This window comes from Eubalaena glacialis, chromosome 5 (assembly GCF_028564815.1).
Source record: "Eubalaena glacialis isolate mEubGla1 chromosome 5, mEubGla1.1.hap2.+ XY, whole genome shotgun sequence".
Classification (NCBI taxonomy): Eukaryota; Metazoa; Chordata; class Mammalia; order Artiodactyla; family Balaenidae; genus Eubalaena; species Eubalaena glacialis.
In genome coordinates, this window is record NC_083720.1 from 92,792,145 (window position 1) to 92,804,997 (window position 12,853).

General features: G+C 39.3%; 1 protein-coding gene across 1 annotated transcript; it reads left to right on the forward strand.

Moving 5' to 3' along the window:
* Window positions 1–8,407: 8,407 nt before the first annotated feature.
* LOC133092232 (growth-regulated protein homolog alpha-like) lies at window positions 8,408–10,194 on the forward strand. Its single transcript, XM_061191467.1, has 4 exons — window positions 8,408–8,569; window positions 8,664–8,787; window positions 8,890–8,973; window positions 9,554–10,194. Exons 1-4 carry the CDS (start codon window positions 8,479–8,481, stop codon window positions 9,567–9,569), a joined length of 315 nt encoding a protein of 104 aa, XP_061047450.1. The 5' UTR covers window positions 8,408–8,478; the 3' UTR covers window positions 9,570–10,194.
* Window positions 10,195–12,853: the final 2,659 nt, after the last annotated feature.

A 12,853-nucleotide genomic window follows, 5' to 3' on the forward strand; every position in this document is an offset into this window, starting at 1 on the left:
CTGTAAAAAATACAAACACATGGAGGCTAAACAATACAGTACTAAATAACCAAGAGATCACTGAAGAAATCAAAGAGGAAATAAAAAAATACCTAGAAACAAATGACAATGAAAACACAACGACCCAAAACCTATGGGATGCAGCAAAAGCAGTTCTAAGAGTGAAGTTTATAGCAATACAATCCTACCACAAGAAACAAGAAACATCTCAAATAAACAACCTAACCTTACACCTAAAGGAACTGGAGAAAGAACAAAAGACTCCAAAGTTAGCAGAATGAAAGAAATCATAAAGATCAGATCAGAAATAAATGAAAAAGAAATGAAGGAAACGATAGCAAAGATCAATAAAACTAAAGGCTGGTTCTTTGAGAAGACAAAGAAAATTGATAAACCATTAGCTAGATTCTTCAAGAAAAAAAGGGAGAAGACTCATATCAATAGAATTAGAAATGAAAAAGGAGAAGTAACAACTGACACTGCAGAAATACAAAGGATCATGAAAGATTACTACAAACGACTATAAGCCAATAAAATGGACAACCTGGAAGAGATGGAGAAATTCTTAGAAAAGCACAACCTTCCAAGACTGAACCAGGAAGAAATAGAAAATATGAACAGGCCAATCACAAGCACTGAAATTGAGACTATGATTAAAAATCTTCCAACAAACAAAAGCCCAGGACCAGATGGCTTCACAGGCAAATTCTATCAAACATTAAAGAAGAGCTAACACTTATCCTTCTCAAACTCAGACACTATAAAACTCTTAGAGGAAAACATAGGCAGAACACTCTATGACATAAGTCACAGCAAGATCCTTTTTGACCCACCTCCTACAGAAATGGAAATGAAAACAAAAATAAACAAATGGGACCTAATGAAACGTAAAAGCTTTTGTACAGCAAAGGAAAACATAAACAAGATGAAAAGACAACCCTCAGAATGGGACAAAATATTTGCAAATGAAGCAACTGAGAAAGGATTAATCTCCAAAATTTACAAGCAGCTCATGCAGCTCAATATCAAAAAAACGAACAACCCAATCCAAAAATGGGCAGAAGACCTAAATAGACATTTCTCCAAAGATATACAGATAGCCAACAAACACATGAAAGAATGCTCAGTATCACTAATCATTAGAGAAATGAAAATCAAAACTACAATGAGGTATCACCTCACACCAGTCAGAATGGCCATCATAAAAAAATCTACAAACAATAAATGCTCGAGAGGGTGTGGAGAATAGGGAACCCTCTTGCACTGTTGGTGAGAATGTAAATTGATACAGCCACTATGGAGAACAGTATGGAGGTTCCTTAAAAAACTAAAAATAAAACTACCATATGACCCAGCAATCCCACTACTGGGCATATACCCTGAGAAAACCATAATTCAAAAAGTGTCATGTTCTTTGCATTTCCCACAATGTTCTTTGCGACTCTGTTTACAATAGCCAGGACATGGAAGCAACCTTAGTGTCCATCAACAGATGAATGGATAAAGAAGATGTGGCACATATATACAATGGAATATTACTCAGCCATAAAAAGAAATGAAATTGAGTTATTTGTACTGATGTGGATGGACCTAGAGTCTGTCATACAGAGTGAAGTAAGTGAGAAAGAGAAAAACAAATACCGTATGCTAACACATATATATGGAATCTAAAAAAAAAAAAAAAAAGGGTTCTGAAGAACCTAGGGGCAGGACAGGAATAAAGACGCAGACATAGAAAATGGGCTTGAGGACACGGGGAGGGGGAGGGGTAAACTGGGTCGAAGTGAGAGGGTGGCATGGACATATATACACTACCAAATGTAAAATAGATAGCTAGTGGGAAGCAGCTGCATAGCACAGGGAGATCAGCTCCGTGTTTTGTGACCACCAAAGGGGTGGGATAGGGAGGGTGGGAGGGAGACGCAAGAGGGAGGAGATATGGGGATATATGTATATGTATAGCTGATTCACTTTGTTATAAAGCAGAAACTAACACACCATTGTAAAGCAATTATGCTCCAATAAAGATGTTAAAGAAAAAAAAAAAACATAAAATGGTGGTCAAAAATGAAAAAAAATTAAAAGATCAACTACCTTTGCACTTTCAGAAACTGTTGTTCCAAATCCTCACAATTTCCCTCAAACACCAGCTCTGTTGTTAGCCCTGATCACTCAGCCTGCTCTGTCCTCCTACTTTACTGTGATGACACCTAAACTCATCTCCCTTCATCCTCAAAACCTCTGTATCTTCCCCTTTTTCTCCTTTTACTTTGTTGATATTGAGAAATAATTACCCCAGCCTGATCCCATTTGCTAAATTTAAGCAATCAATAAAACTGGTTACTTAACCTCAACTATGGAAATACAAATTCATGCATGACTTATTTTCCTTTTGCTTTTAAAAGCTATTCTTAATTTTTGTTATTTTATTATTTTCCTTTATTTAACAATATTTTATACAGAATTTACTTTCAAGCACATTTTGCAAATGTGAACTTACTTGATTTTCATAATAATCATATGAGGACTGTTTTCAGGACTTTAAAAGAAGTAAAAATGTTTAGGTTGGCTATAAGCTGGTGGAATGCAGAATGGATAAAAATGAAGCAGATACAATGAGAAAAGCTGTAACAAGAGATCACATGGTACAGGAAAAACAGAGAATAAGCTCTATTCCTGATTTTCTATTTATCCATTCCAGCCCCAAGTAATAAGTGTTGCTATTTCCTGCCCTGGCCATCTATTGACTTCTTTCCTGGGCTTCTGCAAGTACCAAATAAATGCTAATACCATTGCCATTCCCTCACACAGAGCTTTTATTTTGCTTATGTTTGTTTGATAAGACTTCAGTTACTTGTGACATATGTTCTGTGTGTCTCTTTAAAAACAATGCATATACAAATGGACAAAGTCAAGAAGAGTAAAAACAAAAATAAAAGTATTTCTGATGAAAAAAATATGTGGAATGTAGTAAAAAAAATCATTGGAAAATATACTATTGACAACATTTAAAAATCAAGTTTTTGATTCTTTATTCATAATTCTTCTAGCTAAAACCCATATTGTGACACCACATGTGTGATACTTTTATTTGTGATTTATACACTCATCTATTGACTTCCTAAATTTTGCTTCCATAAAACCACAGTCATCATGATTTTATTCTCCAAAAACATCTTATAACATAAACTATGTATTTCCATGGAGAAGTTTCCCTTTTCTCTGTGCTGAGTTCCCTTTTTTAAAGTTGTCATAGCACCATTTCTTCATGTTACGTTATCTGAACATGGTAGCATTTATTTAATCAGGACTACTTCCATAAACATTTAGGAAACAATTTTAAGAAAATAAAGATGAAAACCTAATTTGAAGCAATTTTTAAAAATCTTTAAAAAATTGCCCAAAGCCATTATTTTTGAAGGGTACTTAGTGTAACTTGAAATGATTTTAAATTGTTGCAAATGGCTCAAATCATCCAAACCTTTACTATAGATATAACAACAACAGAAGTTACCTAACATTCAGAGGGGAGTATATTGGATAGATATTAATGAATGTCAAGTTAAGAGTTTGGAGTCTATCCAATTTTGCATCTCTTATAAATCCTGTCCTAGCACCTTATAGACAGTAGGTGGTTAATAAAGGTCTATTGAACTGAATATCCACTATCTCCTCATTTTCTGTCTTATCCTGAACCTTTTATTTACTCTGACCCTCCCACACACCACTTAGTACTTGGTGAATTTGTGCACATAGGTCATGGAAACACCTTGAGATGGATTTAAGAGCATTCTAATGGAGGTAACATCTGAACTGGTTTCTGAACAACAGATAGGGGCTACACACAGCCTTCAGTGACCAGGTCTTGCCTCCATCTCTCCCCCCTCTCCCTGCCTCACAGTTTTAGCTCCAGATACCTGAATTGCTGGCTGCTCCCAGTAGACATGATACTCATTCTAGCCTTGATGGCTTTGTTCATCTGGTCATCTCCTTCTGGAATGTATCCTCTATCCTTTGATCTCCCAGTTCACCTGGGAAAAATTCATCCATCCTTTAAGACTCAAGAGACACCTTCCCTCCAGAGAAGCTTCTCTGAAGTTCTTCTCTGAGAGTTTGGCCCACCCCCTTCAGAAATAAGGTTAGGTATCCCACCACTATGCTCCTATCATATCCTGGGCATACTCTTCATGGGATTTACCAGGCTGCTTCATAATTTTCTGTATGTATGTCTGCTTCTCCTGTTAGACTGAAAGTTTTGTGATAATGGAATGAATCTTAAACTTTTTGTATTCCTTGAACATAGCATGTTTCCAAACTCATAAATGCTAACTTTAAAATGAACAGATGGAGAAAAGAAGGGACGGAAGGATTAACTAGTGAAGAAATCAGTCTGTTAGAAAGATAACTTTAGAAGCAATATGAAAGACGGAGGTATTTTTCAGAACTCTTTCACTGCGAGTGATGGAATTACAACTCAAACTGGCTGAACAAGAGAAGAGAATCTATTGCTATATAACAGTGACAGTCAAAGGATTAGATAGGACAATGCTAGACTCAGGTGCTCAAGCATCTTCAATAATCTTGTCTGTGCAGGCCAGGTCTGTGCTTTCCTCTGTGGCAGTCTACTCTCAGGCAAGCTTTCCCCAAGTCATGGCAAGACCTTGGGTTTCCATTTTACCAATTTAGCAATCCCAGCAAGAAGCAAGAGCACCTCAATTCCCTTTGTTCCTGCACAACTGGCATTGTCTCATTGGTCAATCTTAACTCATTGGCTCCACTGTGAACCCATATTGGCTTGGGCAAGGGCATAGGTAGGAAGCAGGGAACAGAACTGCCGTAGGGTCACAAGCTCCCCGTCTTCAGCTCAGAATTGAAGTCACCGCACTTTAATCACATGGACTGACAAGGGCAGAGGTGAGGATTTCCAAAGGAAAAGTAGGGCTCTGTTTTAAGAAGAAGGAAGGCGAATTCCCTGGCGGTCCAGTGATTAGGACTAGGCTTTCACTCCCTAGGGTGCCGGTTGGACCCTTGGTCAGTGAACTAAGATATACACTGCTCCGGCGCGACCAAAAACAAAAAAACAAAAGGGAGGTCGGTGCCAGGCAGGAGACAGATAGAAACAGCAAATGTAGTAGAGCTTGGAAGGGGAGGTTAACAATGATGTTCAACTGAGTGCTCTTAGAGGGATGGGAAATCTTGGGATCTGTCAATAGTAGCATGTTCAGTCATCTTCATTTTCTCCCTTCAGTGTAGAACCAGAAACGTTATACACAAACTATAGCTGTTAGGAAATGGGAGGGGTGGCAGTGTCAATGGCAAAGCTCTCAAGGCAAGCTAGGATAAAGCAGAGCCACACCACTCATTCTTCCTGGCCAATTAGCAAGGTCAGTTTTCAGCATGGAACAACGACCCCAGATTTTGCAGGCATAGTACATTGTATTAGTCGGATCTCAAAGATACAATAAAAATTACAGGGTAGAATGGAATTTAGGAAGCTGAGCTCCTATTTTAGAGATGACTTCATTGAGTTAGTGATTGCATTGGTTTATAGCTTGTACCTATAAAAGAGGCATTCAGGACATGTTAACACAAGAAGAAATTTGCTTATCATGATAGACTTCATAACACTGGTGCTCTTAAAATTTTCTGAAACTTACTATGGGGCTGTCATGAATTAAATAATGGAAAGAGGTACATTATAAAAGAAAAAAAAAAGTCTTTCTTATTCCTTCCTGAAAGCAAATGATTTTAATTTAACAAGTTCTAGGAGTCACATTATAGATAATTCTACAGATAATGAGTTGATTCTTGAAGTATCTCATCATTTTGGTTGCTACTGTAAATAAGCTGAAATTCTACTCTTCCTGGGTGTTTACTCACGTCTTTGGGTTGCGTCTGGGAATCATTACAGCTAATACTTTTCGTTGTTTGAGCAGCTAGCTATTAATGCCCAAGGCAGAGAGTCATTTCTTAAATATTTTCCCATAAGTGAATTGGGAAGAATTTTACTCTTATTCCTATTCTATGTGGGAAGTGATTGAAAACAAAATTTCAAACAATGGATTTTAAAAATCTATTCCAAGATTCCCAAAGAATACAGATGCATCCCTCTTACAAAATTTCTAATGCTGAAAATTTTTAAAGATAAACTAACAGATGTTTCTTTGAAAAAAAATATATTTTTTTCTGTTTACATAAGGATTCACTATAGACTGTTGCTGTTCATGTAAGTATCTTAATCAGGTTGGGTGCTATAACAAAATATCATACACTAGGTGACTGAAATAACAAGCACTTATTTCTCACAGTTCTGGAGGCTGGGAAGCAAGATCAAAGTGTCTGCAGATTCAGTATCTGGTGAGAATCCTCTTCCTGGTTTGCAGATAGTGATAGTTGCCTTCTTGCTGTATCCTCACATTGCAGAGAGAGAGAGAGGATAAGCTCTCCGGGTGTCTTTTTTATAAAGGCGCTAATCCCATCATGAGAACCCCACCCTGATGGCCTCATATAAACTGAATTACCTCCCAAAGGCCCCATCTTCTTGCACCATCACAATGAAATATAGTGCTTCAGCATATGAATTTTGTAGGACCCAAACATCTAGTCTATAACATTAAGGTTGTAAAACACTTCTATTTTGTTTATTTAATAAATATTTATACAGCATTTAGTATGTGCTACTCTTCTACAAATGTTAACACATTTAATACTCATAACAACTCTGTGAGGCAGGCACTATCATTAGCTCTCTTAAACAGAGGGAAAGCAAGAGCAGAGAGAGATTAAATAATTCCCTGTGGTCCCATGGCCATGTGGCAAGTAAGTGTGCAGCTGAGACTTCAGCCCTGACTGCCTGACAAACTCTCAGCTGTCCCTGAGGCAGACCCACTCCCTCAGCTCCCCAATCCTTCTCACAGCATCCACAGAATATCACACACATCCCTGAGGTCCTCATCGATCCAGGAGGATCAACTTAAAGCATCTGCTGTTTAATCCAAAAGGGATATTGGAACTGATGGTGAAAGTGAGAAGGCCTCAGTTACATAGAATCTGAAATGTAAGTACATTGATAGCTGATACTCAAGAGAGAATCAATCCCAGGAAACAGGCAAATTCAGACAACCTGGAGTGAAATATACCAGTAAGCTAGTGTTTATGTATGTCGAAAACCATATCTGTTTGCTGCTTATATCAATAGTAAAGTCAGGAATCACTAGGTACTAGCTTTCTGATGTTTATGATCTTTTCTGTCCACGGACAAGCCTAGAAAAGGGGAATGGACCTCCTGAGGCCGCCACGGCCCCTTTCAACACCCGAGTAACTGTCATGAGTGAAAACACAGCCTCCTATAGAACAAAAAGTGGTGCTCCTGTAATGACTAAATTCCAGAAATTCAAAGAGAGGGCAGATAAGAAATTACAACACTGTATCTTAAAATAAACAGTGAATTAACCTGTTCAATGGCCTACCCCCAGGCCCCTCCTCGGAAAAACAATGGCACTAAGTGTGATTTATTTGAGATCCTAAAACAGCGAGAATTCGACAAACGTTCTTACACACAAACTGAGATGACAGATGTAATTTTAAAGAGTGCGTTTATTCCAGGGATAAACAAAATCTACAAAACCCAACTTAAAGAGAAAGAAGAGAGACAGACAAAAAAAGGCTGCCATTCCAGCCTCAACTCTTCCAATCTCCAAAACAGAAGTGTCTTTAGAAGAAGTTAACTCTCGGACTTCCCTGGTGGCACAGTGGTTAAGACTCTGCCTGCGAATGCAGGGGCCAAAGGTTCGAGCCCTGGTCCGGGAAGATCTCACATGCCGTGGCGCAACTAAGCCTGTGTGCCACAACTATTGAGCCTGCGCTCTAGAGCCCATGAGCCACAACTACTGAGCCCACATGCCACAACTACTGAAGCCCGCGCCTAGAGCCCATGCTCCTCAACGAGAAGCCACCGCAATGAGAAACCCACGCACCGCTACAAAGAGTAGCCCCTGCTCGGCCCAACTAGAGAAAGCCCGTGCACAGCAACCAAGACCCAACATAGCCATAAATAAATAAATAAATTTATTAAAAAAAAGAATAAGTTAACTCTCGCCCTAAAGTTGTGGTGCAGTCCCGATATTGGTCTATCCAGTCTGACACTCACCGCCCGCGACCAGGGGTGGCCAGGCGCCCACGGCCGCCCTCGCAGGCGGTAGCCCAGGGGTGGCGGCGACACACTCCCCTTGCGGGGATTTCGGCGCAGAGTCAACACCCCACCCCCTCCCCGCGCGCCGGAGGCCCGCGGGGCCGCGCCCTCCTTCCGGACCCGGGAACGACACTTGCGTCGGGGAATTTCCCGGGCCCTGGGCTGCCAGCTTCCGCCCCGACCAGGGATAAAAGGGCTTCGCCCGGCTCGGGGAGCCACAGAACCCGCTCCGCCAGCCCTCTAGCCCGCCTTCCCATCGCAGGCAGCGATCCTCCGAGCTGAACCCCATGGCCCGCGCCGCGACCCCCGCCACTGCCCGGCTCCTCCGCGCCGCGCTGCTGTTCCTGCTCCTGGTGGCCGCCGGCCGGCGCGCAGCAGGTGCGACCCGGCGCCCGACATCCCCAGGGCGGGACGGGGGCGGGTGGGTGCCCATCCCGGGACAGCCCCCTAACCGAGTCTCTCCTCCCCGCAGGGGCGCCTGTGGTCACCGAACTGCGCTGCCGATGCCTGCAGACCTTGCAGGGGATTCACCTCAAGAACATCCAGAGCGTGAAGGTGACGCCCCCGGGACCCCACTGCGACCAAACGGAAGTCGTGTAAGTGCCGCCGCTGATGCTGTGCTTGTCACCCCCGCCGTCCCGACGCTCCCACCCCGACCCCCCGCCCGACCTCACGTGGATTCTCCCTTCTCTCTGCAGAGCCACTCTCAAGACTGGTCAAGAAGTTTGTCTCAACCCTGAAGCTCCCATGGTTAAAAAAATCATCAATAAGATGCTAAACAAGTAAGTCATGGATTTTATTCCCACTTGCAACTAGAGCCATTGGTCACAAATACTGGCATCTACCTCCTGAAAATATTATTCGAAAAACCTATGGTTTAGTTGCAGGACTGAAAATCATTATTATTTCCCCATTAAATTTGATCTGCTCTGTGTCAGAAGGGTATTTCCAGGGCCCTCTGGCCTGATCCCCCTCTCCATCCCTATTCAAATGAGTGTGGCTATGTTCCTAAAAGATAAAGTAGATTTAGCCAGGGATGGTAAAATGCTTGTGACCCATTAAGGAACAAACATTGTTTATCTCCATTCCTCAATGGTTTCTACCTGAAATGTGGAACCCCTGGTTTTGGGCAACATGGGCCTCTGAAGCTTAGTAGTGAAGAGCAGGGACTTTTCAGTGAGACCTCCCTGAGGTCAAGTCCAGGATACCTGTGAAAGGTTTTTAACCCCTTTGAGCAGGAACCTTTTCTGAGTGCAGAGCTGGGCCAGGGTCTACATGCAGAAGTCCCTCCAGCCTCAAGGGCCTGAAAGAGAAAAGCAGCTTTCTTCAGCACCTGTAACACTAACCCTTTTCTCATCACAGGGGCGGCACCAACTGACCTAGAGAGAAGTAAGAAGCTCATACGGCATTTCCTGAAGAGTGGTCTCTGCTCTTGCAGGAACTGAAAATGAAGAAGAGAACAGCTGGCTTCTGGGGACACCTAGAAAGGACTTGATGTGCTGGACTATTTATTATGAGTTCTATTTATTTATACATGTATTTATTTATTTTTCATAGCTCATATTTTAATATTTTACGTTAGTATTTAAAGATGTCAATGTGTTTCATCAAACTTAACTCAGTCCTGATAGTTATTTAATATGAGGATGATGGGTTCTAAATGTCTCATTAAACTGATATTTATTGGGAGACCATAAAGTGCCAGGCACTGTGATAGAGGTGGAGGGCGTGGGTGGGAGAAGGGATCCGTGCAATTGGACAGTGAGATCACTGTTAGAATCAGGGAAAGTGTGTGCACATCTATGTTTGTACTTGTTTAAAACAATGTCAGTTATTATTTATTGAAATTATCTCACTTTATGTGGTCAACATTTTTATGTTGAAGCTTCCCTTGGACATTTTATGTCTTGCTTGTAGGGCATAATGCCTTGTTTAATGTTCATTAGGTAGTGTTTCTCTTTGTTTTGGAACAGAGAAGTTAAAACTATTGTTACATTTTTTAAAATGACATGAAAATAAAGGTTTTTGCAAAAAAAATAACATGCTTAGATTTTGTTTTATTCATCTTGATCTTTGGTTCCTCCTGGGTGCCCCCCAAAGTATTATACAGTTAGACTTAGGTTGTACCTAACTTTATGCCTGCTTCTGGCTGTTACTTCCCTTACTTTTCTGTTACTCAAAAAAGAGTATTTGGCACTCTACCCTCCCCAACCACCTTGAGAATCTTAGTTTTATATAAAATATTGCTGGTTTTCACACTGACCAATCTGTTATTCAAAACTAGTTCTTCATAAACTGTTGAATTTTTATCAATATTTCAACAAGAGCTCCTATTAAATGGTTTTGGTAAGTGGTTTTTCAAACAATTATGCAATTCTTTGCCTTTTAATGAAGCTGGGAGCAAAGGATAGAAAAATGGATTCTTCCTAAGAACTCAAACAATTTGTGCTATTTAACAATAATAATGACCAATGGAGATAAATACATACTGTACAGTAAAATACATGACAAAAATAACAAATGATAGGTAGGGAGATAAATGGATTTAGAATATGATACATCTCTTCAATTGTTAGAGAAAGTATTAAGGAAAATTATACTGTGGCAAGCATATAGTAATTTTTAGGGCAACCATTAAAAAGGAAATGCAAAATTTTGGATTAAAAATCTGAAAAGGGGATAAAATGGAATAAAAGAAAATACCTGAATAATACAAAAGTAGACAAAAATTAAGGAATAAAGGAACAAAACAACAGATGGCACAGGGACAGATGGCTTCCTTTCAGAAGAATGCCTAATAATATAAGTAAAGCCTCTTGAAGGTGGGGTTTAATTCCCCTCCCCACGTGAGTTTGGGCTGGACTTTGTGACTTACCTCCAAAAAAGAGATAAGGAAAAAGGAAAAACAATAACCTTTCAGTGGAGAATCTGGCAGATACACCTTAACCAAGAGCTCAAGGTTATTATGACCGCTTATGTCATGTGAATATCATGTTACCCCTCCCCTATATGATTTGATGAGAAGGGCACTTCATCTCCATGATATTCTCACCCCAAACCCACAACCCCAGTATAATCATGAAAAAAATCATCCTAAAAACCCAAATTGAGGAACATTCTACAAAATAATGAGTATTCTTCAAAACCTTCAAAGTCATGAAAGACAAGACAAGACTGAGAATCTGCCACAGGTCAGAGGAGAAAAAAGAGACATGATGACTAAATGCAATGTGGTGTGCTGGATTGGATCCAGGAATAGAAAAAAGACACTAATGGAAATTGATGAGATTTGAAGGAAGACTGGAGTTTAGTCAACATTAATGTACCAACGTTAATTTCTTAGTTTTGACAAGTGTATTATAATCATGTAAGATATCAACATTAGGAAATACTGGGCAAAAGGTCCACAGGAACTCCTTGTACTATCTATACAAATATTTTGTAAATCTAAAATTATTCCAAATTGAAAGTTTATTTTTAAAAAGATAGGACAACTAGAATAGCAAGATAGTAGACTTAAATCCAACTATATTAAGAATTATAGTAAATTTAAATGGAATAAACACTCCAATTAAAAGTCAAAAATTACCAGGCTGTGTAATTAAGACAAAAAAATCTATGTTGCTTAAAAGAGGCACACTTTAAATATCAAGACCCAGATTGCTTGAAATGAAAAGAATTGAAAGTATTATATCATGTAAAAACCAACTGAAAGAAACTTGGCATGAATACATTGATATATTAATTACTTATTAATAATTATTAATTTATTATTAATATAAATTATTGATATATTTGTTAATGATTGATATATTACTTAAGACCAAATTAATACGTTAAGACTTAAGGAAAGAAGTAGTCAGAGACAAAGAAGGCTGATTTAAAATAAAAAGATGGTGGGACTTCTCTGGTGGTCCAGTGGTTAAGACTGTGTGCTTCCAAAGCAGGGGACGCTGGTTTGATCTCTGGTTGGGGAAGTAAGATCCCACATGCCTTGTGGCATGGCCAAAAATATAAAATAAAAAGGTAGCAATTTTACAAGGGACAAAAATAATTCTAAAATTTTATGAACTTAATAACATATTATCAAAATATATAAAGCAAAATGGAGAAACACTAAAAGAAGCAATAGACGAAACCACAGTCAGAGTTAAAAATTCTAACAAACCTCTATCAATACTTAATAGACAAAGCAGTAAAGAATCAGTAACAGTATAGAAGAGCTAAACAACATGACCAACCAATTTGGCCTGAAGAAAACACATAGGAATGCTTCACCTAACAATTGCATAAATCACATTTGTTTTTCCAACACACAGATAACATTTTCTAAAAGAGAGCATATATGAGCCATAAAGAATGTATCAACAGATTTTTAAATTCTGAAAGGTTACAGAAGATATTCTCTGATCATCAAGATTTTTATGAAGATTGTAACTTTCCTAGCTGAAATATGTAACATATCACTGTACTTGATGTGTGTGCTGTGGTTTATAACTAATTTCTCAACTTCCTAAATTTTGCTTCCACAATACAGGAAGCATCAAAGCAGGGTCATCATGCTGTTTTCATGCCCATCACAGCCAAGTGTGATAAAAAACATTTCCACAGAGACATTTCCTCATTTCCTATATCTATTTCTTGACATATTCTTTGGAAATT

Coding starts and splice junctions, on each gene's coding strand:
- LOC133092232 (XM_061191467.1), top strand. CDS start 8,479: ATGGCCCGCGCCGCGACCCCCGCCACTGCCCGGCTCCTCCGCGCCGCG. Junction 8,570..8,663: donor CGCCGGCCGGCGCGCAGCAG/GTGCGACCCGGC, acceptor TCCTCCCCGCAG/GGGCGCCTGTGGTCACCGAA. Junction 8,788..8,889: donor TGCGACCAAACGGAAGTCGT/GTAAGTGCCGCC, acceptor TTCTCTCTGCAG/AGCCACTCTCAAGACTGGTC.